Consider the following 27,603-nt stretch of genomic DNA (forward strand, 5'->3'; position numbering starts at 1 on the left):
CGAGGAAGAGCGTTTTACTGAAGGGTGGATTCCTGGCTGGAAACAGAGAAAAAAGGTCCTATGAACATGTGTCCGGAAATGGATGGTGTACGTGCAACGACGACAAATTGTCCCGGAACAGTGTAGAGAGCAACATCGCATCCACGTCACAGCAGATGTTGAAAGTGGCCTCCAGGGGATCGCAATGTACGCGTTCACACGTCGCATCGTAGATCGCCGCACTCTTTCGCTCTTTCCGGCCTCTCTCCGAATAGCGTCACAGGCTCCGTGTTCACGCTGTTGAAGGGCCTGCGCGTCAGGAACTGGTTCAGCACACACACTGCCAGGGGGTTTGCGTCCGGTGATCTAGCAGGCCACGCTACAGGGCCTCCGCGTTCCATCCAACGTCCGGAGAAGATGTTGTTGAGGTGTGGGCGAAGTGTAACGCGGAAGTGAGGCGGTTCTCTATCATGCAGAAATCACATAAGCTCTCGTACGGCCTAAGGCACATTGTCAAGCAGTTCAGGCAGAGTATTCCTCGGGTTCGTTCCTCCGTCTAGGCGCTATGGAATAATAACTTGTCCAAGTAGATGTTCGTCAAGAATCCCTGCCCACAATCTGACGCTGAACCGATGCTTATGCGTCCCCCCACCCCCACCCCCTCCCCAACCATTCCCCGATAGTTGTCTGTAGCTGACAGATGACGATTATGCAGACTGATAATGCAAGTTCTGGTCAAGGTTGCTTCGTCGGTGAAGAGGACTGATGACAGAAACCCATAGTTGTGATAATCTGGTGCAAAAACTATCGACCAAATCCTTCCCGTAGAGGGAAATCGGCATCTGATAATCCGTGCTTTCGTTGCAGGTGATACGGTTAATAGAGTTGACATGCAGGATACACATAATCGTACTTAGGCTTACTCCATATTGGTGGACCACTTGGCTGAAGCTTGTAGTAGAGTTCGTCGCAGCATTCTATAGAACCCAGTCCTCCATATCCGGTGTATGCGCAGTCCGCCGCCTCCCTGTAAGCTCGTCTATCTCAAAGGACCCATGCTCAAATGCCCAAAAACGGCTTGAAATGTCATGTGGTGTGGTTGGCGTCTGTGAGGATAGTTTTTTTTTTTTTTTTAAGCCGTGCTGCCTCTAGACCGTTTCCATGTGCTTAGCCGTACACAAACACAGCCCGTTCCCGAAACAAATACTGCACCATTCTGCTGCTCGTCAATCACACAGCCTGCAACTCAGAAGGAACACATGTCACGTGGTCAGCGCTTACTATCGCGTCAACGAAGCACTTCCGGACACATGTTCGTAGGACCTCCTTCCCCCCCCCCCCCCCCCCCACCATTTCCAGTCAGAAATCCGTGCCTACAGTTTGTCCGGTTTCGTTAATGATCACTCTGTACATATATTTTTTATGTTTGTGCATATAAACTGTACTTACATCAAAAACACTTGCTTTGATTACATAAAAGCACAGGATTTACTTGTAAAATGTAATTTATGTTCTGCAAGGATATAAAAGACGAAAAGCACTAACACTAAACGATGTGCGGTTCTAATTATGTGAAAAAAAAAGAAATCGTCGGCTTCCAGTCTTTCTTACACATGCATTTATGTCTGTTTTCCTACCAGTGCTACCAGTACTATCGGTAATCGGACCATTTACTACGTCATGTATGTAGTGTACCAAAATTATGGAACAGTAATTTTGGTAGAGCGCAACTCTAGTTAGGAACATTTCAAAACACAACTGCTGAAAAAGAAAGGTCGTTGTTGTCAGTAAAATTGTTGACGAAGACCTTTCTTCTATAACTGAAACCTGTACCAAGCAAGTCAGCGTAACATCTTTAGTGTCCTTTGAAACGTGAAAGAGGGTGGAGGAAGTGGAGTAGCTGCCGGCGAGGCAGTTAGGCGGTGGTGGCAGCCGCGGCACATCTCGTGAAGGCGGCGCCCGCCCCCACCGCCCCCGCCAGCGCCGCCGCCCCCGCCACTTCCTCTTTAAAGGTAGGCCGGCGACTCGGCCGGCAGTGCAGGCGGACTCTCCAGCTGCGTCACAACACCACCCGCGCCGCCGCTCGCCGCCTACTGCAAGCACCACTACTGCTCCCTAGAATGTTCCACACTCATAGCTGACGGCTGCGTCTACTCACCTTTTTGTAAATCCATCTTGTGTGATGGAACTGGACTGCAGCTGATCGAAGACTAGAAGGAAATAGATACCGACAGCAGTAATTTTATGTAATAATTTTCTTTGGCTAACAGTTTCGGTGCCTAATTGGCACCACCTTCAGGCCTCTATACACAAAACTAGGTAAGTTATCTAGTCGTTTTTGTGATTGTAGCAACCATTACATCCAACTGGTTCCCATAGATTTCTTAAGTATCTTGGTATTCACACCTCTAACGAAACCAGTTGGTTATAGTGGTCCCTACAGTAATACCAACGGCTAGATGACTTGCCAAGTTTCATGTATAGGGGCCTGAAGATGGTGCCAATGAGGCACCGAAACTGGTAGCTAAATAAAATTATTAAATAAAATTACGGCTGTTGGTATCCATTTTCTTAAAGTTTGGTTTGTTTTGTTCACCTAAAACACGACGAACAAAGAGAGTTTTCACTATCTACAGAGTGATCTATTGAAACAGAACAACAATCGGCCCGTCTAGGAAAATTCTACTTTATGAAGAAATAAAATGGCTCTGAGCACTATGGGACTTAACTTCTCAGATCTTCAGACCCCTAGAACTTAAAACTACTTAAACCTAACTAACCTAATGACATCACACACATCCATGCCCGAGGCAGAATTCGAACCTGCGACCGTAGCGCTCGCGCGGTTCCAGACTGTAGCGCCTAGAACCACTCGGCCACCCCGGCCGGCTATGAAGAAATAAGAAAATCTATAGTTTTCACATAAAATTCTCTTAATGAAACATTTGTGCTTGAAGCCCCAGCATATAAGTTGTCAAGAAACATATTCAATGGGCACACGATATAAACGGCACATTCATGATGGCACTGGAATGCTGATGTGACGCCACCCAACGTTTTAGAATTTCTGCTCTCGGATTGTGCGAAGCATATCTTTTCGTGATGCACTACGTCTCAGGTGGCTCCGTTGATTTTTTGAAGCGCTTTGTGAAGTTGTCGCGCTGATTGAACAAGCTCGTGATAAATCGCGGAGTTTATTTCTTTTAATCTTCTGCCTGTCATCGAATAATGCTTGAGGTCCAGGACTGACGAGCAGTATTCATTAATCGGACGAGGTATGGGACCGTAAGCAACCTCTCTCGTATTTGTCTTCACTTATTCGTAATTCTGCCAATGTATCTGCCGTCTTCATTTCCCATATTTATGTGGTCATCCTATCTTAAACGCTCTGGATATATAACGAGGCTTGTGACTGATTGGCGATTGTATACCTAGAAAATACGTGCAATTTCGTCGATTTCTCTTTTAGTAATCAGTCGAAAGTAGTCGAGTACATGTTACTAAAACGAGGAAATGTCACATTAAAAATGCGAAGTTACTCTCGAATAATTTTCATCTTCTGTGCGAGAGAACGCAGACGGCAACTACTAGTGTCAGCAGATTTGTCACTACGGATCTCAAGTATAGTGGTACTTTCTTTCCGGAGCGATGAGTGGGACCGACTGCGCAGCAGTCCCGGAACGGCGGCAGGGAGTCTGGGGGCAAGCGGCCGGCGAGGTGTCGCAGTTAGAGGCAGCGGCAGGGCAGGGGCAGCTAATGAGCGGGGCGACATGTTTGCGGCAGCGCCAGTAAGTAAGTACAAACGCGGCCGGGCGGCGGTCTAATGGCGGGCGCCGGGGAGGCAATCCTCGGGCGCATCATCGACTAGGCCGTTGTCTGTTCCCATGGGAACGGCTCGGCGGGGGAGGGTCGGCTCGGCTGCGGGGGTGGCGGCTGCGGGGGCGGCGGGGGCGGGAGGTTAGGAGAGGGAGCCAGTCCCAGGGGGCGCCGCGGCGCCGCGTCCCCGGGGAGGAGCAGGAGGGGCGGCCGCCGCAAAATGGCGGCCGGACACTTGGCGACGCGACGCCGCACGATTGTCTCCGCAGTCGTCATGGCAACCGCAGCTCGCGAGCTCGGGATTTGCATCGCCGCACGCTACGGTTACTGCTCATTTGCAGCGCTCCTGTGGCTGCGGGATGGTACTACCTCTACTGCAGGCTGAGACACGTCTTAAAGATTTGTAGGGGGTGTGAAGTATATGGCTGGAAACACTTGCAGGCAACACGAATGCCCGAAGATGTGAAACAGTCCTTACGAGACTTAACTGATATTTTGAATGTATATGATCAATATCTATAGTCCGACACTGAGGTCATGAAGAGGTGATTAGTGCGCACATCTCTCACATATGTACTGAAAGAAAGCTCTGGACCTAAAGTAGTACGCAGACTTCATTTTATTCGAGAGATGAAGGAATATTTTTTTGGGCAACAGTTTACGAAGGATGAGGGTATCTGGGAAGCTGTGATAAATCTAAACAGCAAAGAGTGTAACTAGTGTCCAAACACGACTGTTATTTTAGTGTTCTAAGCGAATAGATACATGAAAGGAGAGCTCAGTTCACACTGTTATTAGTCACGCTGCACGACTTAGTGCTCAGCACTCCACAATGAATTCACCCTTTACAACTGCCAAAAGTCTTTAAAAAAAATCCTTTCTCACTTCCCCGTATTATGAGTGTCTTCAGTGCAAAATAAATTCGCTGAGTAACCAGAGAGGGTTAAACCAGCTATAGCAAGATTGACACTGGCAGTGTCATAGAAAGCTCGCAAGAATCTTACATAAACTGGATCCAAATGTCCCGGTTAGTCTAGACAGAACTCTTTACACACGTTGTGACTTTTGCAAGGCTGGCCATTTTGTAAAAATATTTCTCATGCTGTAAAGATTTATGTAACGTTTTGCATAACTCTTAGAACCCATCCGCATTTAAACTACAGCACCGGGCGATTCTTAAGTACAGTGTATCACTTTATTATATTAAGCTGTTTATCTCACACGATGTTTAAAGACAGTATAAGACCTAATGTCAACAAAGAGAAACACTTAATTTGGTTAGTAGTGTGATATGTTTGGACAAAGTTCATCAGCTTGGGACCGGCCGGGGTGACCGAGCAGTTCTCGGCGCTACAGTCTGGAACCGCGCGACTGCTACGGTCGCAGGATGTGTTTGATGTCCTTAAGTTAGTTAGGTTTAAGTAGTTCTAAGTTCGAGGGGACTGATGACCTCAGAAGTTAAGTCCCATGGTGCTCAGAGCCATTTGAACCATTTGAACCATCAGCTTGAACCCGTAAATATCATAGTAAAGTCTTCACATTCTGAGGCTGAGCTGATTAATATCGTAGTCGTAAGGCCTCAGAGGTGTTCTTACAGCAGTAATGAATGTAAAAAGAGAGCTGTCGTTTCTTTATCACCACGATCGTTAAAAGCGTGCGATTAATTCCGCCGTATGAATACAAGTAAAGGAACAACGATAAGTGAAAGGTATTTGACAATATCTTTTGCAGTGTTTCAGCTCATTAAAATCCTTCAGGGCGTACTGCTGCAGTGAGCAGGAGTACCTTTTTGGTCAGAAATTAACGCTCCCTCGATCCACGACTGCAGAGCGCAGTGTTATTGTTTAGTTTGTGGGGTCGGCAGCTGGCGCGCAGTGACAGCGGGTGGTGGTGTTGCAGGTGGTGATCTCGACGCAGGTGGGCGTGGACGGCCCGCTGCTCGCCATCTCGGACAACATGTTCGTGCACAACAACTCCAAGCACGGCCGGCGCGCCAAGCGGCTCGACCCCGCCGAAGGTAGGCAGCCGGCGACGCGCGCGCTGCGGGCAGCACGGGGCACGCGCCTGGCTCCCAACTAGGGATACGGCTATCGCTTTCGGTATTTTTCAACGCCGGTTTAACCTGATCATTAAAACCGCTGAAAATAACCACTTTCTGAAATTACCGGTTTTCTGTTTTTATACCTGTATTTTCCGTAATAAACATAGAAATCGAACAAAGAATGAAGAAAATTCACTCGCACAGTAACAAGATTCATAGAATCAAAATACTAAACAGACAAATAAAAGAAAACTTAGTCAGTCCACCGTTCGCTGCTCTTCTCGAAAAGTGATACGTCTTTGAATACTACACAATCACCAGTTATTGACTCTAATTTTTTGAAACTCTACTCAAAAATCATTCCGCAATCGAGGATCATATCACTATTTAGCCATTACGAATAGTCAGTGCTAAAGGGTGAAAACTGATGTTGGAGAACACTATATTTCGTGTTAACTTGTCTGTTTTTAAGAGCTGCACGCAAACAAAGGCATATTATGTAGACACAAGCATTACATCAGCTAATTTCTATTTTGATTGTGAACTATGAATAAATTATTAAGTTTTAAGGTTCCTCCTAGTATGATATTTCAAGTTTGTGGTGGCTCCTCCCATTCTTAATCTTCTAAAGCAAGTGGAGCAATATACTTCAATGATAGGACATTTCAGTAAAATACTTCCTGACTAAGGATGGTTCCGTTGTGTAATATAATTAATGTCCAACGACAACAGCGGGAAATTACCATATAGACCAGATAGGGCAAGTCTCGCGCACTGCATGCACATACGTACCAGCCAATAGGCCACGCCTCAAGGTAATGAGTCAATTTTGTCTGAGCAATGCTGTACCAAGTGTCTGTTGCTCTTTTCTTTCGACATTGTTATTACAACAGCACTGATAGCTTTTCCTTTTTTCTACAATAGTGCAATGTTTCAAAGCAATGGAAATTTGACGAATAAAAATTACTCGTTTTTTAAAAATAGTTTATTGAAAAACCAAATATTTTAGCACTGTTGCTATGGTTAGCCGATATTTCGTTTCTTTATTTGGTTATTAGTAAAAAACAAAAAACACACGCTATAACCGAGACAAACGAATACTGAAAAATACCGGCTGTTGAGTAATAAAATATCGGCATCGAATTTCAGCAGTCGGTTGTTTTCCATCCCTACTCCATTCTGGATATACTAGTTAACACAGAGAGAAAGCAGGAGGAAAACATTTCAGAATTTCAACTGTGGGAGACAAACTCTAAGGACAGAGAACTGCGACATGATGGTGAAATACAATACATCATTGAGGGAGCTGAAACAACGCACAACTGAAAAAGAATTAATCCCTCCCAAGAGATGTCACACTAATACGGTGTAACACCGCCTCTAGCGTTAATGATGGACTCTGTCAGGAGAGGTAAAGTGTGCAGACGTTTCTTCAGGTATGCCACTTCCAGATAAAGCCACCTATTGATGATTGCATCCCATAGAGCTATGAAACTGTGAAGATTTTGATTCATATGTTTCACCTACTCTTCCAGATAGTTCCGGAACCATTATGTGTGATTAAGAATAGTGATTTAGAAAGCCAGTCCTCTTGTAATAGAGCGCCCGCGTGTTCGATGAACAGACAGGGCAGTGTGAATCCATGTCAACACTGCTGTCGTAATTTTGGCGGAGGGACTGTCCCCAGCGGGCTCATCACGGAGATGCAGAAGAAAGAGAGACACCTGATCAGCGAGTATGCTGAAATAAACATCGTGGTTCATGTTCACGGTAAGCTGAATGAGTGGGTGTAAGTCATGGTACGAATCACACCCTCAGAACATCACCAACTGACCTCCGTCCTAACGCTCAACCGCCACACAACGCGAATTAATCAACCCTTTGGGTCGTCGGTCCTCTCGACGTCTCACATCATTCGAAAAGACGTAAAATCTTAACTCGTCGGACCACATTACACATCTGCAGCCAGCTACTGTTCAGTTTCCGGGTCGCTTAGCCCGTTGAACATGTGGGGCTTTATACGCCCCTGTAAGCAACGAGTTCTTGTGAAGAATCCGATTTAAAATGACCATTGCTTCAAGTCGACGCAGGTTACTGCACTGATTCCAAACAATCGTCTGGTACACACAAACCACTTCATCATCATGACTTATTTCAGTGATGGAGGGTCACGTGACCGCCTGCTACCACTTCCATACCATCTTCAGAGCTCCAAAGCGACTAGAGTATTCTTTCAAGAAGCTGGCCAGTACTTCGCCAGGTGAATTTATTTACCCTTCTCACTCAGACATCCTGAAGGAGCAAATAGTTTTTGCTAGCGCAGAGAACACATATACTATCGACAACCGTGGTGTTAGACATGCAAAGGTAATTATTAAGAGATTTTTTAAAAACATTTACATGGGACTTGATATGAGAGTACATATGCGCGAGGCTGCTTTTACTTTATACTACATCGCTCAGGCACCGCCATCGCTCCCCATGACCGGCCCAGCCAACTCCATGCACCAGATTGCTCGCTACGACTTACTCCTATTGCCACACAGTTCCTACTGCATACAACACTGCTCTCTGGTCTGAGATTCTCTTATAGCTTACATATCGCAGGCAGCGCGTGAGCAATCCATCAAAATTACATCTACTCGAGTGCGCTAGCAAAAAATTCCTTAGTCACGGACCTCTTACATCTGCTCGAGCAAAAAATTCCTTAGTCATGGGCCTCTTACATCACGGTAACCAGAGCGAATGTAACAAGTGTAACCGAATGGAGTTTTGAAGCCAGCTTCTTCTGAACAAAATAGTATATTGTTCGTCCTTGACGTCAGTTTGTCCGTTGGGAATAGGGTTTGCAGCTTTGCCGTGACTAGAACTGATTTCTTTTTAGAGGTAAATAAAGAGTAGTGGTTTTTAATAAATAATGCTTTAAAAAGAACAGTATACATATTGCTACAGAAATATGGTAGCTGTAATCAATAATACTGCAGATATTATCAACCAGTCGGAGTATCACATATTACTGTAATGTGTAAAAGGTGGTGGGTAGGACTTATTAACACACAACATCTGATTTTTTTTCTTTTTTAAATAAACGAACAAAAAACTGAAAAAACCATAGAAACGTTTCGAATGTAACCATATGTACAAAGTAATTTGCGATGTTAAAGTAAAATGACACTTTCCACATCACTACGGTCTATCGTGCAGAATGATCAATGGAACATGAAGCTATTACCTAACTATTCGCCAACGATAGAAAAGCAAACAATAACGGTCATTTGGTTTTCTTTTCTCCCTTTAATGCGACAAAAGCTATAGTGGTGTAACACAGAAAGCGATATCCTCCATCCTGAAGTCTATTACTTGCCGCGGAATGCGGTATGAGCCAGTGTTTGGACAGTGCAGCGGGTAGCGGGGCCTCGTTATGGGTGGGAAGCACGAGGCCGGAGAACGCTCGACGGCTGATGGTCTGTGGTGTTTTTAAATTATTGAGACCTCACATTACGTAGTGCCGTGTTCGGTAACACACGTGTGCGGTGATACGCATCGAGAGCGAAACGCGCGATGAGCGAACAAATTACGGAATGTTTGCCGTGGGCTGAGCGACAGGAAGGTACCGGTGTCGCGATACATATCGCGGGGCGGCATTAACGGATTGCGCCCGCTGGCAGATAGCATCGCGGCCGGCGCTTCTAAACGACAAATAATGACGGCGGCGCCGCAGTGACAGGCGGCGCGTATTGACACGGCCGCAATTAAAGTCGAGTTAGCGGCGCCGCGAGCGCGCGATCAGGCGAGTGGGCGCGGGCAGCGGGCCAGAGGCCGCGCCCGGCTGGCTGGCTGGCTGGCTGGCTGGCTGGCGCGTGGTCGAGTGGCGAGGTTCCGCGGCGTCACACCTGCCACTGCGGGCTGCCTTTCCTCCCCAATGCCTTTACTGCCGCAAGTGTAAGATAACAGCAACCACATTGCATTTACAAGGGTCACTCCAAAAGAAATGCAAACTATTTTTGTAAAAATACAGTTTTCATTCTGCATGTGTGAAAGTTTTACAGTGCGTAGATACATCCTTCCCGCTTGTTTTCAAACTTAGTTCAACCTGTTACCGCGAGCGGCGCCGTCACAGCATGTCATCAAGATGGCTGTTACACTTGACGTTCGTCAGAAGCAACGTGCCGTCATAGAATACCTGTGCTGTGAAAACGAGACAGTGGGAAACATCCACAAGAGGTTGAAACAGGTGTATGGAGATGCTGCAGTAGATCGCAGTACAGTTAGTCGGTGGGCAAGCAAGTTACGTGATGAAAGCGGGCACGGCAATCTTGAGGATTTTCCTCGCAGTGGCAGGCCTCGTACAGCACATGCAGCATGTGCAGAGAGTTAACGAATTGGTGACTGCTGACAGACGCATCACAGTCAACGAATTGTCACATTACGTTGGGATAGGGGAAGGAAGTGTTTGCAGAATATTGAAATTGTTGGCGTTAAAAAAGGTTTTGCCAGGTGGGTTCCCAGGATGTTGACAGTGGCTGACAAAGAAACAAGAAAAACGGTATGCAGCGAACTTTTGGAACAGTACGAGAATGGTGGAAATAAATTTCTTGGAAGAATTGGGACAGGTGATGAAACATGGCTCCATCATTTTTCACCAGAGACGAAGAAGCATTCAATGAAGTGGCATCATACAAATTCACCCAAGAAATAAAAATTCAAAACCACACCTTTTGCTGGAAAAGTTATGGCTACGGTGTTTTTCGATTCCGAAAGATTCTTGCTTGTGGACATCTTGCCAAGTGGAACCACCACAAATTCCGACGCATATGTGACGACACTGAAGAAATTTAAAGCTCGACTGAGTCGTGTTCGACCACATGGCCAAAAGCAGGATGTTTTGCTGTTGCACGACAATGCACGGCCACATGTCAGTCAAAAAACCATGGAAGCGATCACAAAACTCGGATGGACAACAGTGAAACACCTGCCTTACAGTGCTGACCTGGCTCCATGTGACTATCATCTCTTTGGGAAACTGAAAGACTCTCTTCGTGGAACAAGGTTTGAAGATGATGACTCCCTTGTGCACGCTGCCAAACAGTGGCTCCAACAGGTTGGTCCAGAATTTTACCGTGCGGATATACAGGCGCTGGCTTCAAGATGGCGTAAGGCAGTTGAGAGGGATGGAAATTATGTGGAGAAATGAAAATATTGTTTCTAAAGGATGTATCTACACTCCGTAAAACTTTCAAACATGTAGAATAGAAAATGGATTTAAAAAAAAATAGTGTGCATTTCTTTTAAATTGACCGTCGTAACAACCCTCTCGTATAATAATAAAAAAATGTTACGTGCAGAGTAGAACGATAAACAAAGTTCTGGCAGCTATGATTAGCTTATAAGTGAATGAAACCAGCGAAAGAATAATATTTCGCAAATCCATTATCGCAAAATGAACCAGTCATATGAAACATACAAAATTCGATATATCTCATGCAGTGTTAGTGCGGCTCCCCCCGTCGGAGGTTCGAGTCCTCCCTCGGGCTTGGGTGTGTGTGTTGTCCATAGCGTAAGTTGTGTGTACGCCTAGGGTCCGATCACCTAAGTAGTTTGGTCCCACAAGACCTTACGACAAATTTCAATTTCTTGCAGTGTTAAACACTATTGACAATCATATAAATAACTTCAGTGTGTGAGAGAAAGTAGTTTATCGCGGCCACATCCTTTCTCGATTTTTATGAGATGTTAGATTTGTAAGCACAAGCTTCCTCTGACTGCGTCTGTGGTCGTCGTAACGAGTTAACTGTTGTCCAAATAGATCGTGTGATACTGTACTCTGGTATATAATTGGCTCAATTATATCATGGAGATATAAGGAAATTACGTAATTTTCATTTGCTATCGGAGGTTATACCGAGGCCTGTGACGGAGCAATATTACTTGAATGGTTTATAGCTAAATTGAAGAGTGTTCGGCGGTGTAAGACTTTGTACACAACAGTGAAGGGAGGTGGGCTAAATAGTGGTGCGGCAACTGTCGTCATAGGAAAGCTGGACAGGAGCTGAAACAATTAGCAAACAAGTTAACAAAAGATTTACTGAACTTGTGTTTCTCCAAGCGCACAAAGACTCATTCCAAAGCCGGCCGGTGTGGCCGTGCGGTCTAGGCGCTTCAGTCTGGAACCGCGTGACCGCTCCGGTCGCAGGTTCGAATCCTGCCTCGGGCATGGATGTGCGTGATGTCCTTAGGTTAGTTAGGCTTAATTAGTTCTAAGTTCTAGGCGACTGATGACCTCATTCCAAATGATGCAGCAAGAAACAGAGTCCAGCTGACACGATAGCAATAAGGATATGGCTCTCTGAACCAAAGCACAAACGATGGTGTCGGGTCCGCGACTACGTGGCATCTGCATAGCGAAGAAGTTCCAAGAGCGTCTGGGCTGTGCGACTGCCGCTGGTCATTGCACATCACGGTGGCGGAGTGCGCTAGTGGTACGGAGTCGTTGAGGCGAGGCCGGTGGCCGTGCTCCATTGGATCCGCCGGATCCTGTACCACAGCTTGTAATTGTGTTGCCAACTTTGACATTCTGGGGTGGTACTGATACGTGATACCACAGTCTGACCTGAATGTATCTGCAAGGTGACCTGGTGGAATATGGTGTGTGGTGGTAGACGATGACCGGCTCCACTCCCAAAACATCATATATTTCATACGACACGAAAATCTCAAGACAAAATTCAATTTTTTTAGTGCTGCACGTTTTGACAGAGGAAGTCACTGAACGCTCGAATTCTCAAACAAATCTGACGTGCCAACAAAACCGGGAAATATTTTCGTGTGGCAGTGATCATTGTATCCAATCATTTGCAGTTATTCTACTGTCTGTACAGAGAGGACGATATCACACAAACACCGACCATGGATGTCCTTGTTCCTTCATGGTTAAAACACGAGAACCAAGGCGATAAATGTATTTTTCAAGGATTAATTTTTCAATTGGCTTACAAGTATACTTAGTAATATAGAATCACAACGATTTTTACCCATACTAAACCTTTCTTCATATAGGGCAACGAAAGCGAGATTTGCTGCATAGCCGTTGTCGCAAACAACAATTCATATAGAAGTTGGGAAAAAAAGAGAACACTGCAAGATGTGCATGTTTGAATATACGTGGAGATTCTAGCCAAGCCTTCAGGTTGCGCTGTGGTATTTGACCGCGAACGGCTAATGTGCAATATCTTCAACACGTCGCAAACGTCAGTCGTGGTCAGAACAGCGTTCTGTGTAGTTAAGAGCGTATTATGTCGTAGCCAACTAAAGTCGAAGGTGAGCAAACTGGTGGACTTCGTATAGTCGGTGCTTCTGTAACCAAAGTATCCAACGTATTTGGTGTTTCAAGACACACTGTGTCGAAGATTTATACCGCATACAGTCAAAGGGGAAAAATATCATCCGGTAAAAATAATGCGGGCGAAATTTTATGTTGAGTGATGGTGGCGGACGGTCATTGAAGAGGATATGTGACGAAAAACTAGGGGACGACAGCAGTACTGAATGTTGCACTCGCGAACCCTGTCAGCACCAAAACAACACGAAGGGAGCTCCATAAGCTAGGCACTGCAGGACAAGCCGGAATTCCAAAACCACTCATCTGTGATGCAATCCGGCGATAGAAAACGTGGTGCCGAAGCCATGGAGCGATGGAAGGAAGTCCTTTGGTCGAATGAGTCTTGTTCCACACTATTTAAACTTCTGTCCGAGATTACGAGCCAAGAGTGAAATATGGTTGGGGTTCGGTGACGATTTGCGCAGCCATATCGTGGTATTCCAAGGGCCCCTTTGTTACTTTGGAAAGTAGCATTACCGACATGGATTGCGTGTCCATTTTGGTTGATGAAGTCCTTCTCATGTTTCTTCTGCAAATGTGATGCTGTGTTTTAAGACTGCAGGGTCCATGTTCACACAGTTCGCATCGTCCGGGACTGGTTTTGGAACAAGGGCGTGAATTCTCGCATCTCTCCTGTCCACCACAATCACCATATCTCGCCGTTATTGATCCTTTGTGGTCTACTTTGGAGAGAAGTGCGTGTGATCGCTATCTACCTGCATCATAGGTACCTGAACTTGCGAGTATTTTTCAGGAAGAATGTTATAAGATTCCCTTGAAAGCCATACAGGAATTGTATTTATCCGTTCCGAGACGACTGAAAGCTGTTTTGAATGCCTATGGTTTTCTGCACTGTATTAAGCATGGTAGTGTGTTGCGTGTTTGGTTTTCCCGTATTTTTGTCCACTTCCTGTATAACTCGACATTTCTACGAGACCTTTTGGAGTATCGTTGCTATTGCCTATTCGCCATCATAAGCAACTTCTTAAACGGTGCAGGTGACTCATAAAAATATACTGCAGACCTGCTCCACTAAATGACTGTCCGAAAACTTAAAACTATACAAATTGGTGCGTTTTTGCGAATGCCAGCAAAGGCAGTCGTATGTAGGCATATGTCTGTAGTTGGGTCACTCAAATGATTTTTGTCTGAGTGACTATACTTGAATACTCGTGTCGCACGAGGAGCTGTATTACTATTTTTGGACGGAATATTCCCGCCGTGGAGGGGCGTGTTGAAACACGCGCGAGCAGTGGCCAGGCCGGCGTTAAGCGGAACCGGCCGCCTCCACCGCCGCCGCCACCACCCCCGCGCGCCCCTCATTGGTATGCGGCGTTCCGTTCCGGCCGGTGCGCGCCAACCTAAAGATTACCGGCAGCGGGGGCGGCGGCGACGGTGGCGGCGGCGGCGTTGCGCGACCGGACGGGGGAAACATCTCGTTTGTATGCGGGCCCCGGCCCAATCCAAAACTTTGTGAAATTGCCTCCCGATTCAGTTCACTGGAGGAAGGAAACACCGTCTCAATCTGTCTCGCGCCTTCTTTGTCTTCCGCCCGCTTACTCTGTCCATCTCCTTCGCTCCCGGCGCCCGGCGCACTGGCCTTCTCTCTCGGCCCTCAACATGCCACCTCTGCCCGCCTCTACACCTTCTCTCTCGCTTTTCCTTCTTCGTTCCTCGCCACACTCTCATCGGCCTTTCTTTCTCCCTTTCTGGTCGCGCCATTTTTCAGCCTCTTTGGCCCTGCGATAGAGTTTCAAGCCCTTTCTTAGTGGGTCGTGAGTGGAGAGGAGTTACGCGAGCGACCGTGCAGTCAGAGGTTGGCGAGAGCATCCAACTGTAATACATGTCATTAATGCGTCGCAAAATGTTTACTAACAATGATGTGCTATTCTGGCTGCAGTATGTTCAGCGCTTTGTCATAAGTCCCGTCAGCCACTTTTACACTTTAAACGTTACCGCTGTATTGTCTTTTTAGAAACAATGAGGTGAAACTTACTTTCTCTATTTTTCGTACTTCGGTTTGTTGGCAGCCTTGACTCAGGACACCTTCTGCTGCCGCAGAAATGAATTTTAAATTCCTTACCATGAAAATGAAGCAGAAAGGATACGGCGTAACGCAAACAAGAGAAGAAAGGTCTAAATTCCGGTGAACTTCAACGGAAGGGAATTCTGCGTAACTGGAATGTCAGAAAAACCGTGAGGCCGTTCATGGTCAATGTAGTTGTCTATAGTGAGGATGCTACCCTAAAAGACGCGGAATGCGAGAAGACCTGCAGAGGATCGTCGGCTGATGCATTACGTGGTAGCTGTCAGTCACTCACAAAAACAAATCTCGACTTTCATACGCTGCTTTCAGGTGAGCAACGTTGTCTTACTGTGTGAAAAGATATTCTCGTGAAACGCTGATCATTTCCATCAACTGAGGCTTTAACGCAAGACCTGCTTTGCAACACGGAGAGATACGTAACAGGCAATAACAATACTATGTTCATGTGTGTGCTGTGGCCTTTACGCGGCAAATCGACACAGAGTAAGTTACGCAGTATTGTTTTTGTCCAACGATGGTATCCTATGACAGACAATACTGCAATTACTTCTGACCACAGATTCGAACTTCCAATTAAATCTCGAGTAAATTGGTACAAACACAGACCGATCGGTTAATTAATTAACAAGTCGTAAATCTTAATTATCAATTAATACTACTAAACTAATTTTCCCTCGTCCGCAGACACTAGCAGATATTGTCTTCATAGAGGATCAATGGTTTAAAGGTGAAGAATAATTTTGGCATTCCCCGTTTATTTAATAAAGGAAACGCCAAAGATAGCGAAATCTAGCTTAGTTTCTTGGTCGTTATGTAGAATCGTCGCTGATCCACGCGGTGGCGGAGACATACAAAGTCTGTCGCTTTATGGAAATCCGCGCCAGTAGAGGCCACCGAACTTGAAGGCAAGAGCTTGGCCACTCCAGTCGGCCAGAACCGCAGGAATGATTACATCTCCAACTACCGTTAGGTTGGCTCAAGGACCTTATCGTACATAGCGAAAGTGTACTGTAGTTCGTCGATTGTGTCTTTAAGTAGTCCGGAGACCAGCTCTCTAGCTATTCCGTTGCAGTTACTAAGCATGTCGATATCGCGAGGTTCATAGTGCAGCAGTTACAGTCATTTTGTGTCAAGTGTTGTCTTCCATTACCTCGGGAGCAGCCTTGTGTTTACCAACTGCGAGTTTCTCGTCATGTTTAGAATTACGAAGCACACTGGTTGCTTCTGTGCTCCCGTTACGTTTGCACCATTAGATGCGGGCGCTGCAAATAGACATGTAGCGTGGTAAGCTCTATTTTCCAAGCCCTGCTTTTGTAACCTCATTTTTGATCCACAGCTAGCTTCTTTCTTATAGTGATTCATATTAATTCATTTTACACTCTCCCTAGAGACTGGTCCTTACGCTGAAAACATTATTGTTCTTGTGAACTCTTGTTCTTTTGGCTTTTCCTACCGCAAGTGTGTTGCTCTTCTAGCAGCTGCTTTATTGTGGGTGACGCTTTAGGAATCTTATGAGCCGGCAGCGGTGGCCGTGCGGTTCTAGGCGCATCAGTCCGGAACCACTAGACTGCTACGGTCGCAGGTTCGAATCCTGCCTCGGTCATGGATGTGTGTGATGTCCGTAGGTTAGTTAGGTTTAAGTAGTTCTAAGTTCTAGGGGACTGATGACCTCAGATGTTAAGCCCCATAGTGCTCAGAGCCATTTGAACCATTTGTATCTTGTGACAGGGCTACCTCTCATATACGTGTCCATTCCTGAACAGACTCATTGCCTGACGAAAATGACTTTCATTAGTGGGTAGTATCCATGCTGCCCCTTTAATCAATTCATTACTAGGAGCTGCAAAACCTACTGTAAGAGAGGAAGTCCGACGCCTGGGACAGAGGACCAGCAAGTGAGTCATCTGTTAGAGAACAATGCAGTAGATACATCTCCAAATACCAGTTCTTGCATCTTTCGACATTTGTACTAATTCAGACTCTTAAGAGTAGAGTTGACGGACACAAGCCATAGCTACAGCTATACACCCAACCAATGCACGCTACAGTACGTCCACAGCGCAGTTATGATCATTGACACTTGTGGAGCGAAACAGTCACAGTTCAAATTCTTTCCACGCCAGTACGTTAACCTTGAATAACTGAAGATGAACAGAAAGTCAGTCGGCTCTTAGCCAGACAGCGGCCTCGCTTTCGCTGACGAAACGGGAACTCCGTGGCCACGGTGAAAGGGGGAGGAGGAGAAGCTAGTGGCCGCCCCGAATCGATCAGTGATGCGTCGCCGGGCTCCGTCACGGCAGCGAGACAAGGAAATCCGCTCTCTTGCACTTTTCTTCCTCCTCCTCCTCCTCCTCCTCCTCCTCTGCACCTTCGCTTCTCTCGTGCCTCGCAGCGTGCGATTCGAACCTTTTAATTACATTGAAATCTTGTCTTGTATGAGGCCTATTAATTTTTGGAGCGTGTAATTACGTAATAAAATAGTGGTTGCAAGGGGTGCGCGGGCGCAGGGGCGAGCGCGGCCCTTCCTATCGCTGGTGCTCATTACCCTAATGGCTGGCACAGGGTGCTCCGCAAGCTCCCGTCTTAGATTTCAGCTCTGTCGATCGATGAGGCCTCGCTCTCCGCAAAACCCGAGATCCACATCTAGCAGTACAAGCCGCTCTGAAAACTCTTCTCTGCGAAGACGTCGAATTCTCCTAATAACAACGACAGATTTCACGTTTCTTCTACTCTAGTTCCCTACTTAATTATGTCCTACGACATCCATCACGTTATTTGCAACGACTGAAAGAACAAGCTTTCTTCCCCCCTGAATTTTTTCTTCCAGCCTACCTCGTACAATCTGGAAGGTCGTTTTCTGCTACAACAGACAATCTTTATTTTATAGGCAAATGTCTTTTGGCCAGTTTGATGCCACCCTGCACTCATTGCTACTGTTTGTAAATTTCTCCGTCTTTACTTCCTTGGCCATTTTCTTGCGTCGACTTAATTTTCATTGTTATTTCGTAGTACTATTTTTAAGGTAACTTCGAATTCACGGTTTTTGTAGCTTTTTTCCATCATTTACGAACATACAGTAGTGTAGTCCAGGCGTGGAAATTCAGAAACTTCTGTCATAATTGTTTGAGACTGATTTCTTTTGTCAGTCAGTTACTGATAAATTATTATTTGCCGGCCGGTGTGGCCGTGCGGTTCTAGGCGCTTCAGTCTGGAACCGCGTGACCGCTACGGTCGCAGGTTCGAATCCTGCCTCGGTCATGGATATGTGTGATGTCCTTAGGTTAGTTAGGTTTAAGTAGTTCTAAGTTCTAGGGGACTGATGACCACAGATGTTAAGTCCCATAGTGCTCAGAGCCATTTGAGCCATTTTGAATTATTATTTATTAACTGTGTAGTGCATAGAACAGCTGTTTGCATCGAGCCACAGATAGTGTAATGTGGAAATCAAAACAAAGACTGCGATTAATTGCAGAACATTTACAAAATGTAACAGATCTATTAAAGAGACTGCTTGTACTATGCATACCCGCCCTCTTCTGGAGTACTGATGTGCGGTGTGGGATCCGCATAAAATAGGATTGACGTAGCTCATCGAAAAAGGTCAAAGAGGGGCAGCTCGTTTTGTACTATGGTGAAATAAGGGAGAGAGTGGCACGGATAAGATACACGATTTGGGATGGCACTTATTAAACAAAGGCCTTTTTCACTGCGGCAGGACCATCTCATGAAATTTCAATTACCGACTTTCTCTTCAGAATGCGAAAATATTTTGTTGGCGCCCACTTACATAGGGAGGAATGATCATCACAAAAATAAGAGAAAACAGAGCTCGTACGAAAAGATTTAAGTGTTCGTTTTTCGCGCGCCCTATTTAAGTGTGGTACGGTGGAGAAGTAGCTTAAAGGTGGATACTAGGCACAAGATTGTGAACTGCAGAGTAATCGTGTAGATGCATCTTTATTGCTTCTTCCAAGTCCAACTTGCTTCTCAGTTATCTGTCCTGAAATTAAACTGACCTAAGTAAAGTTTTTTTTTCTGTTTTGCTGTGTATCAGTTTCACCGTAAGCCACAAGTGTAACGTGACAGACTGGTGGTCAGGTAATGCTGCCTTCCTCAGGAATGTAATGAATGCTTGTTTGAAAACGTTAATGTAGCCAAGACCTCTTCTAAACACCATATCAAACAATCTTCAAATTTCTATGTCTTCCATTAGTGGCCATGCAATTAACTGAATGTCTGTCTATGACTCTGTCAACTTCAGACCACATTCCGTAATTACCTACTTCTGCCAGATGATTTTCCTCCCCTTACTCCATCACGCTGCGAAATATTTTTTCCCCATGAAAATTGCTTTCGATTTACTCATGTAATTTATCTGCCCTTTAAGTACATCTGCACTTCACATCGTAATAATTTTCACTTTAACTTCTCGAAGATTACGTATAACCATCCTGGGAGCTTGGACAAGTTCTCCACTAACTACTCCGATTTTTAATATCTTCAAAATTCTTGGTAATTCTGTCCTCCTGTAGATTTCTTTTACCTACAACCTGTAACTGCAATAACCTTTCGCACCAATTACGTATTTGTATTTTTTTTCTTTCATCGATGAGCCAATTATTGGCGGTTTTTCCTTCCGCGCCGTCGCTGTCTCGTGTTGGCATATTTACTTCCAGAATTTTTATCTAATCAGGATTATTATAGTTGATATCTTCCCTCAGCCATTCCTAAAACTATCTTCTACTTCCTGCTTTTTAATGTCGGAATTTTCAAAACAAAGTTGAAGTCTATGTAGAACTCTGAAAGCCTTTCTCATTCCTCATTTCTTCCCTCAGAATTTTTATCTAATCAGGATTATTATAGTTGATATCTTCCCTCAGCCATTCCTAAAACTATCTTCTACTTCCTGCTTTTTAATGTCGGAATTTTCAAAACAAAGTTGAAGTCTATGTAGAACTCTGAAAGCCTTTCTCATTCCTCATTTCTTCCCTCTAATCCTCTTCTTTCCCGTCTCTTTTAGCGATTATGGCTCTTAAAGTATTTGATCTCGAATGGAAACGTTATTGTGGTCAGTGTTGGAACTCTAAGATTACTAGTCAAAAGCACTTTCTCAAGCTACTGTTAACAGGGTTTTACTGCAGTGTAGGAGTGGGCGAGACTGGTGATGGAGAGCGCGAAAAAGGCAGCCAGTCAGTTGATACAACACTTTATTGATGAACACGAACAGACATGGTCCAGCACATCTGGAACGGACAGACTGCGGGTGACGGGAGGTGATCCTCGGAACCCAGCACAGTGGTAAGGGCGTGCCGCCGCAGGCGTTTCTCGTTGACGGTAGCGGCGGCCCGGCGGCCACAGGATGCTGGTGGATGCCGGCTGACGGCTGAAGGGTGGCGGCGCGCCAGTGAGGCGGCGTCCCTGTGCCCTGGTTGGGCACTCAGGCAGCGGCTCGGCCCACATAGGCACTGCGTCATCGGACGGCCCAGCTGTGACGACTTGCGGACGGGTCTCCTGCTGGTTTAAATGCCATTTCCGCATGCTAACAGTCGCGGAAGGCCGGAAACATAAGGAGTGGGGTCTATGGCCTGATGTGGCGTAATGGGTAGGTCGGTCGCCCACGCGATGGGAATCCGCGTGACTCCCTCACGTGGAAACACCGGTTAAGGGAGCCGTGTCTGCTGATTTTACTCAGCTGGCAGGAATTGTCCGGTAAAGGCGGCCTGGTCTCGGTTGCCAGACTGCGGTCTCGGATATCGGTGTTCGAGCCTTTACACTACTCCTTAAGACATAACTGCGATATCTCATTTCAGTTTTTCAACAATTTTTGTGACTTTTCTCCAGTAAAGTCACTCAAGAATTACGAGTAAATGCGTTCGTCATGCTTCCTTAAATACTGTTATCACTTTACGAAGCATCTTTCTTCATTCTAACATTTGCTCCTTCTACATGAGACTGAGAGGACCTCTTTTCAGCATCTTTAATCTGAGAAGATATGAGAATACGGCCAACTTTCTTTCGCATTCCATCAGCCGAAGTACACAGAGCGTTCGGCAATTCCCGTATTGTGCTTCTGCACAACTATCGAGCCGTTACAAACTTCTAGGACTTGTAGAGGAGAGTGAGTACACGATATTTTTAATAGGAATCCATGTATGGAAACGTACCGTTCCTGTTGTACGACGGTTTCAATTCGGCGGTTTAACTCATCCACTTATGATTGAGGAAGTGAATTAGGCTTGACACAGCACAATAATTAGATAACAGTTCGAAAGGAAACGTAACGAAACGTCCATTTATCACTTAAGCACACTTGTTTGTACCAACACTTAAACTGAACTTGTTAACATTATTTCGACACAAAAAAGAACCCAGCGTACTGTACGTACAGAACAATACTGATGCATTACAACAGCTGCTCGATGTGGTGACCAACAACGTTGTCACAGTGTACCTACGAAGCATTTTCTGGTACACTCTCGCCATCCCGACTGGTATCTCTTCTGTTTCTAGTCCAACGACCAGAACTCGTGCCAGCAGTTCTTCCTGTGTCTCTGCAGGACTCAAATTAAACCTAGCATAAACCCCATAGTAAGTAGTAAATACAGGTGGCCGTCTGACGTACTACACGTCTTCCTGTCTACCCAATTGCGTACCAGGACGAACAACTCTCCGTTTCCAGCGTAGGTTCCCATTCAAAATATTATATACTCATCCTAGAAGTTTGTAGCGGGAATTTCCGAACACCCTGTAGAGACAATAACCGAGCCTAATTAATGACGCGCATACGTGTTGGAACATTCAAACACTTCTCCAATATCGCTAGAATTGATGCCGAGCACATTTTCCTTCAATACAGCTTCAAATGTTCCTTATAAATAGGAATTCGTTGTTACATCTCTTGTCATTCGTTTTGTGTAGTGATCAGTGGTGTCATCGTTTTGCTTCGCCCTCTGGTTGTGAGAAGCACGGATGACGAACCAGCTGTTGTGTATTAAATAATCAGGTGAGACATTAGAAAATTTTAACGCACTAACTGATGCTAACACCGTAGCGAAAGGCGCCTCGTAGGCATTGATGATTACGCGAGTATGATGTATTTGTGATTCCATAGAATAGCCACATAGAAAGCGAGCAACAACGGACATATTGCCGCTGGAGACGTGTGGAAACCAACTTTGTGGGCTTATAGAGTTCACAGGTATTGCGAGCATGCAATGGAAGCATACCACGAAATGACTTCAACACGCATTTCGTCTGTGGGAAGAAACCTACTAGAGGCCGACGTAGCATAGCTTTCTGCCATGTTACGACTGTCTCTTGCGCTAGCCTTAATTGTTACAGGCTCAGATGTAAAACTCTAGATGGGTACAGTGACCCGTAAGGCTGTGCCGTTTCTAGGCCGAAATACGTTACCTAAGACGTCTTCGATGAGTCACAGGATATGCGTCCCCCTACTCTGACAACCGCCAATTGCCGTATGTCTAACACGGCGGGTAATTCAAAAACTGACGGAAAATATAAGAAATGGGAGTTTTTTCCTACTCCTGTGATGTCTCAGTGGAAGTACGGCTGTTGTGATAGGTATAAATTGGTAGGATTTCTAAAATACAAGATGACACAGCTTATAACGGCAAAATCCAAGATGATGGACCTGGGATACTAATGCAACCTTACTATGACGTCAAAATGCAAGATATTTGATCTGGAATACTGGGACCGGCTCTATGACGTCCAAATCCAAGACAGCTATCCGAGAAGACTGACCCGGTATACTGGCGCAATTCTAACACGTCACAATCCAAGATGTTAGGACAAAGAAAAGTAACCTGCCTGCTAGAAAGCCCCCAGTCATGTTCGTATTTATAGTAGTCAGATAATTTGTTGTAAGTGTGGACTTCCATCCTGCGTGTCCCAAACTAAGCAGTTCCCCTCTCACATTGTTATTTAAGTCACGGTGCTACAGCTAGAGCCCAATGCGATCAAACTTAAAATTGCATCGGAAATTGGGAATGTAAGCATCACACATTTATTTTAACACATACTGAAAAGTAGTGCAACATTCAAATGACCTAAAACCAACACAATAGTTTCGCTGGAAGAATTTAAAAGTGGGTGGGGTAGGGGTGGTTATTCGGGCTCGTCCTATGAGCATTTCTGTTTTCTTTCAGCTAAAACAAAAAAAAATACCTGTGCCGGCCCATTTCGCTTTTAGAGCCATTGTTTATATCTGACTGCCGCTAGTTGGAGTCAAGTAACGGTCAAATTCACAGCATGTGTGAATTAGGAGCGGAATCAACAAATCTATAGCAGGAAAACATTTGCAGCGCCAGATTGCATAATTAAGTCGCACATTCACGTTCGAGATGCTCCTTTTCTCGCCTAAGTGGCACCATGCTCGTACCCCAGGAAAAAGTCACAGTACCATTAGCATCCACACTCTTTTATCGGCAGCTGTGTTGCGTGACATACGAATCGGATGCGCAGTAATGATGCGCCTTTATTAATCCAGTATGCGTGAAGCCAATACACGGCATTTCTTGCGCGTCGGCGGCGCCGCAAAAACGCCGGCGCCAGCCGCAGCCGCAGCCGCGAGGCCTGGCCCGGTCCGTTCTGCAGTCAGTCGCATTCCGGCGCGCCGCGGCGCGCGCTTATTGGCTGTCGGCGATGACGCAAGACGGCCGTAAATCAGAGCGGCGAGTGGCGGCGGCACATAAATCAGCGGCCGGCCGGCCCATTCATTGCGTGGCTAACGAGCGACCCAGCACCCAGCGCGCAGCACGCGCCTCGCTGCCATTCAGGCCGCCCAGCCTCTCTTGTGACGCTGGCAGGGCGCGCTACGGGCACGTCCCCAGAGTCTCAGAAGAGCTCTCCTCCCTGCATCGCACTTCACGTATTGCCGGAACCAAAGAAAAGCCTCACCAACAGACGGGAAAGCCAGTTACGGGAGAAGCCTCCAATGGACTGTGCAGAAGCATAGTACGATTTCGAGTTGAAATATCTATTCAATATTTTGACACGGACCTAATTGTTTTAGTCAGGTGCCGCTTGGTATGCTCTTAAAAGTGACCACATCTTAGATCATTCTGTCAAATGGCAATCACTTCCACGACAACGGCTCGCAGCACTTTACAAGGACACTAACATTAATCAAAATGCGCTCTATGACCCAAAAAAGGAGAGAAACGTACCACTAAGGAATTATCCGAATGGGACGGACATCGGTAGATGTGATCTACAGGTACAGATAAACTAATGATTCCAGTTTCTGAAAAAAAAAATTGAGCAAGTCAATGACGCGTTGGTCCACTTGTGATCAGTTAAGCGGCTTGGTATTGATTGACAGAATTGTTGGATGTCCTCCTGACGGATACCGTGCCAAATTCAGTCCAATTGGCGCGTTAGATCGTCAAAATCCCGAGCTGGCTGGAGAGCCCTGCCCATAATGCTCCAAACGTTATCATCTCGGAGAGATCTGGAGACCCTGCTGGCCAAACATGCAGATTGGCAAGCGCGGAGACGAGCAACAGAAGCTCCCGCAGTGTGCGAGCGGGCATTGTCTTGCCCACGATGGCTTTTCACGAAGGGCAACAAAACAGGACACAGAATATCGTCGACGTACCGCTGTGCTGTAAGGGTGTCGCGGATGACAACCAAAGAGGTTTTCCACAAGATCTGGTACGTAGGACACCCGCAGCTGAGAGGCATGACGATTAATTTCGAGAGATCCGCTTCAGTTGTACTAATATTTATTTAAACGACGCCAGGTTTCGAGATTTTAAAATCACGTTTCCAGTTGTATGAAATATTAGTATCTGGTAATATATAACATGCGGTAGGGTCAGTCAGTGCTTCTTAACAGTGGTAGTTGGCTTTCCACCGTGCGGCTGCCCAGCGGCGGACAGTTTCGCCAACGTGCAGGGAATGGAACTCTTACCCTGACTGGCCCGACTGCGTGTTATGTATCACCACTTCATACAGCTGAATATGGGATTTTAAAATCTCGAAACCGGGCGTCGTTTAAATAAACATTAGTACAACTGAAGCGGGTCTCTCTAAATTAGTTATCGAATGGGTTCTGCTTTATCTGTGTCATCAGTCTTCTGACTGGTCTGATGCAGCCCGTCTGCAGTTCGTGGTCTGCCTCTGGATCACTGGGTCCCGGGTTTGATTTCCGGCAGGGTTGGGGATTTTCTCTGCCCGGGCACTGGCTGTTTATGATGTCCTCATCATTTCATCCTCATCATCATCATTCGTGACAGTGGCGAGATTGGACTGTGAGAAAATTGGGACTTCGTACGGGTGCTGATGACCGCGCAGTTGAGCGCCCCACAAGCCAAACATCATCATCTGATGCAGCCCGTCACCACTTCTTCTCCTATGCCAACTTCTTCATGTAGGAGTGGCACTTGCAACCTACGTACTCAATTATTTGTTGGATATATTTCAGTCTCTGTCTTCCTCTATAGTTTTTACCCTCCACGGTTCCGTCTAGTACCATGGAAGTTATTCCCTGACGTCTTAACAGATGTCTTACAGTCCTGTCTCTCCTTCTTGTCAGTGTTTTCGATATATTCCTTTCCTCGCCGACTCTGCAGAGAACCTCCTCATTCCTTACCTTATTAGTCCACCTAATTTTCGAAATTCTTCTGTAACATCACATCTCAGATTCTTCGATTCTCTTCTGTTCCGGTTTCCCTGAGTCCCTGTTTCACTACCACACTATGTTGTGTTCCAAACGTACATTCTCAGAAATTTATTCCCCAAAGAAAGCTCTATGGTCGATACTAGTAGACTTCTCTTGGCCAGGAATGCCCTTTTTTCCAGTGCTAGTGTACTCATTAGACTGATCATTCCACTCTCATTTCTGCTATGAAAAGAAATGGCAGCCTAGGCCACCCTGGTTATTGGGCCGTATGGCGGGCGTTATTCAGTTTGGTATCCCACTGATGTCCGGGGCGTCTCCAGACGCGTCTTTCACCTGGAATCTTATTGACTGGAGTATAATCCTCCTCAGTGACGAGTCCCGCTTCGAACTGAGTCCCGATGACTAGTGATGAATTGTCTGGAGGCGCCTCGGACAGCGGTGGGATACTAACCTGAATGTCTCTCCTTTGTCATCCGCGTCACCTTTACGGCACAGCGGAACGTCGACGATATTCTGCACCCCGTTTTGTTGCCCTTCATGGCAAGCGATCTTGGGCTTACATTTCAACAACAATGCCCTCTTGCGCACGGCGAGAGCTTCTAGTGCTTGTCTTCGCACTTCCCAAACTCTACATTGGGCAGCTACGTCGCCAGATCTCCCCAGTTGAGAGCGTTTGGAGCATTATGGGCATGACTCTCCAGCCAACTCCTGATTCTGGTGATCTAGAGGGCCAATTGGACAGAGTCTGGCACGATATCCGTAAGGTGGACATCCAACAACTCTAATAATCAAAGCCGATCCAAAGAGCTGCTTTCGTAAGGGCCAGAAATGGAGCAACTTGCCCAATTTGTGAAGCTCTTTCAGATGGATAAATGGTTCAGTTTTTCTCAAATTGCAAGCATTTGTTTAGCTGTACATGTACATCACAATTACCTCTTTCCGTCCCATTCGGATAATGCCTTCATAGTGCGTCTTTGTTGTCCTAGAGTGTACTATTGGAGAAACGAAACTGTCATATCATTCCGACATCTATCAGTACATCTTCTAGCACCTACACAACGAAAAGTTCACAAATCACGCATGTCTTTCTTCTTATCTATTCAGCACTCAAAGGTTGATTGTATAACTTTTTCACTGTATCAGGTTTTTAGACATTCTCCTCATCTGGCAGATACTACTGCATCTTTTGTTCCTTATCTGTTCCCAGGAAGTTCTGAAGTGCCTATTACTCCGTATCCTCAGTATACGGCAGTGTTATCTAGTGGTGTCTTTATGTATCTCAGTACTGCTCTCTCAGTTAGCTTGTTCATTTCTGGTAACTGTATCTTTAAAGCCCCTGACTTATTTAGCCGTCTGGAGTGGCTTGTCACGGCTGCAACATTCCCACTCCTGCCAAAAATGAATTACCGCTCGATACTCCACCACGTCAGAGGACTGTGTCGTTTTGTTTTCGCTACCTAAGCGTCGTGCTACTTTACTGTGGCACAGGGATTTCAGCGTGTGGTAGGACTCCGGCATGTACAAACATATAATTATTAAATAACTTAATTTCCTCAAGTCGATAATTAAAACTGTATGATTGCCCATGTTATACTTCTTTATTAAACGGGGATGGAAAAAATTATGTTTTTTTTATAATAGCTTGACAGGCCCGTAACTTGCTATCGGTATAAATTTCGTGTCGTTCAGAGAAGAAC

General features: G+C 45.8%; 1 protein-coding gene across 1 annotated transcript in view; it reads left to right on the forward strand.

Annotated features, from left to right (window-relative positions):
- Positions 1-27,603, forward strand: part of LOC126235517 (transcription factor collier) — a 600,438-nt gene that overhangs the window by 512,779 nt on the left and 60,056 nt on the right. The window contains exon 8 of the mRNA XM_049944238.1: positions 5,695-5,812. Within this exon, the coding sequence (XP_049800195.1) occupies positions 5,695-5,812 (118 nt within the window). The remainder of the gene's footprint in view (positions 1-5,694; positions 5,813-27,603) is intronic.

This window comes from Schistocerca nitens, chromosome 1 (genome assembly GCF_023898315.1).
Source record: "Schistocerca nitens isolate TAMUIC-IGC-003100 chromosome 1, iqSchNite1.1, whole genome shotgun sequence".
Classification (NCBI taxonomy): Eukaryota; Metazoa; Arthropoda; class Insecta; order Orthoptera; family Acrididae; genus Schistocerca; species Schistocerca nitens.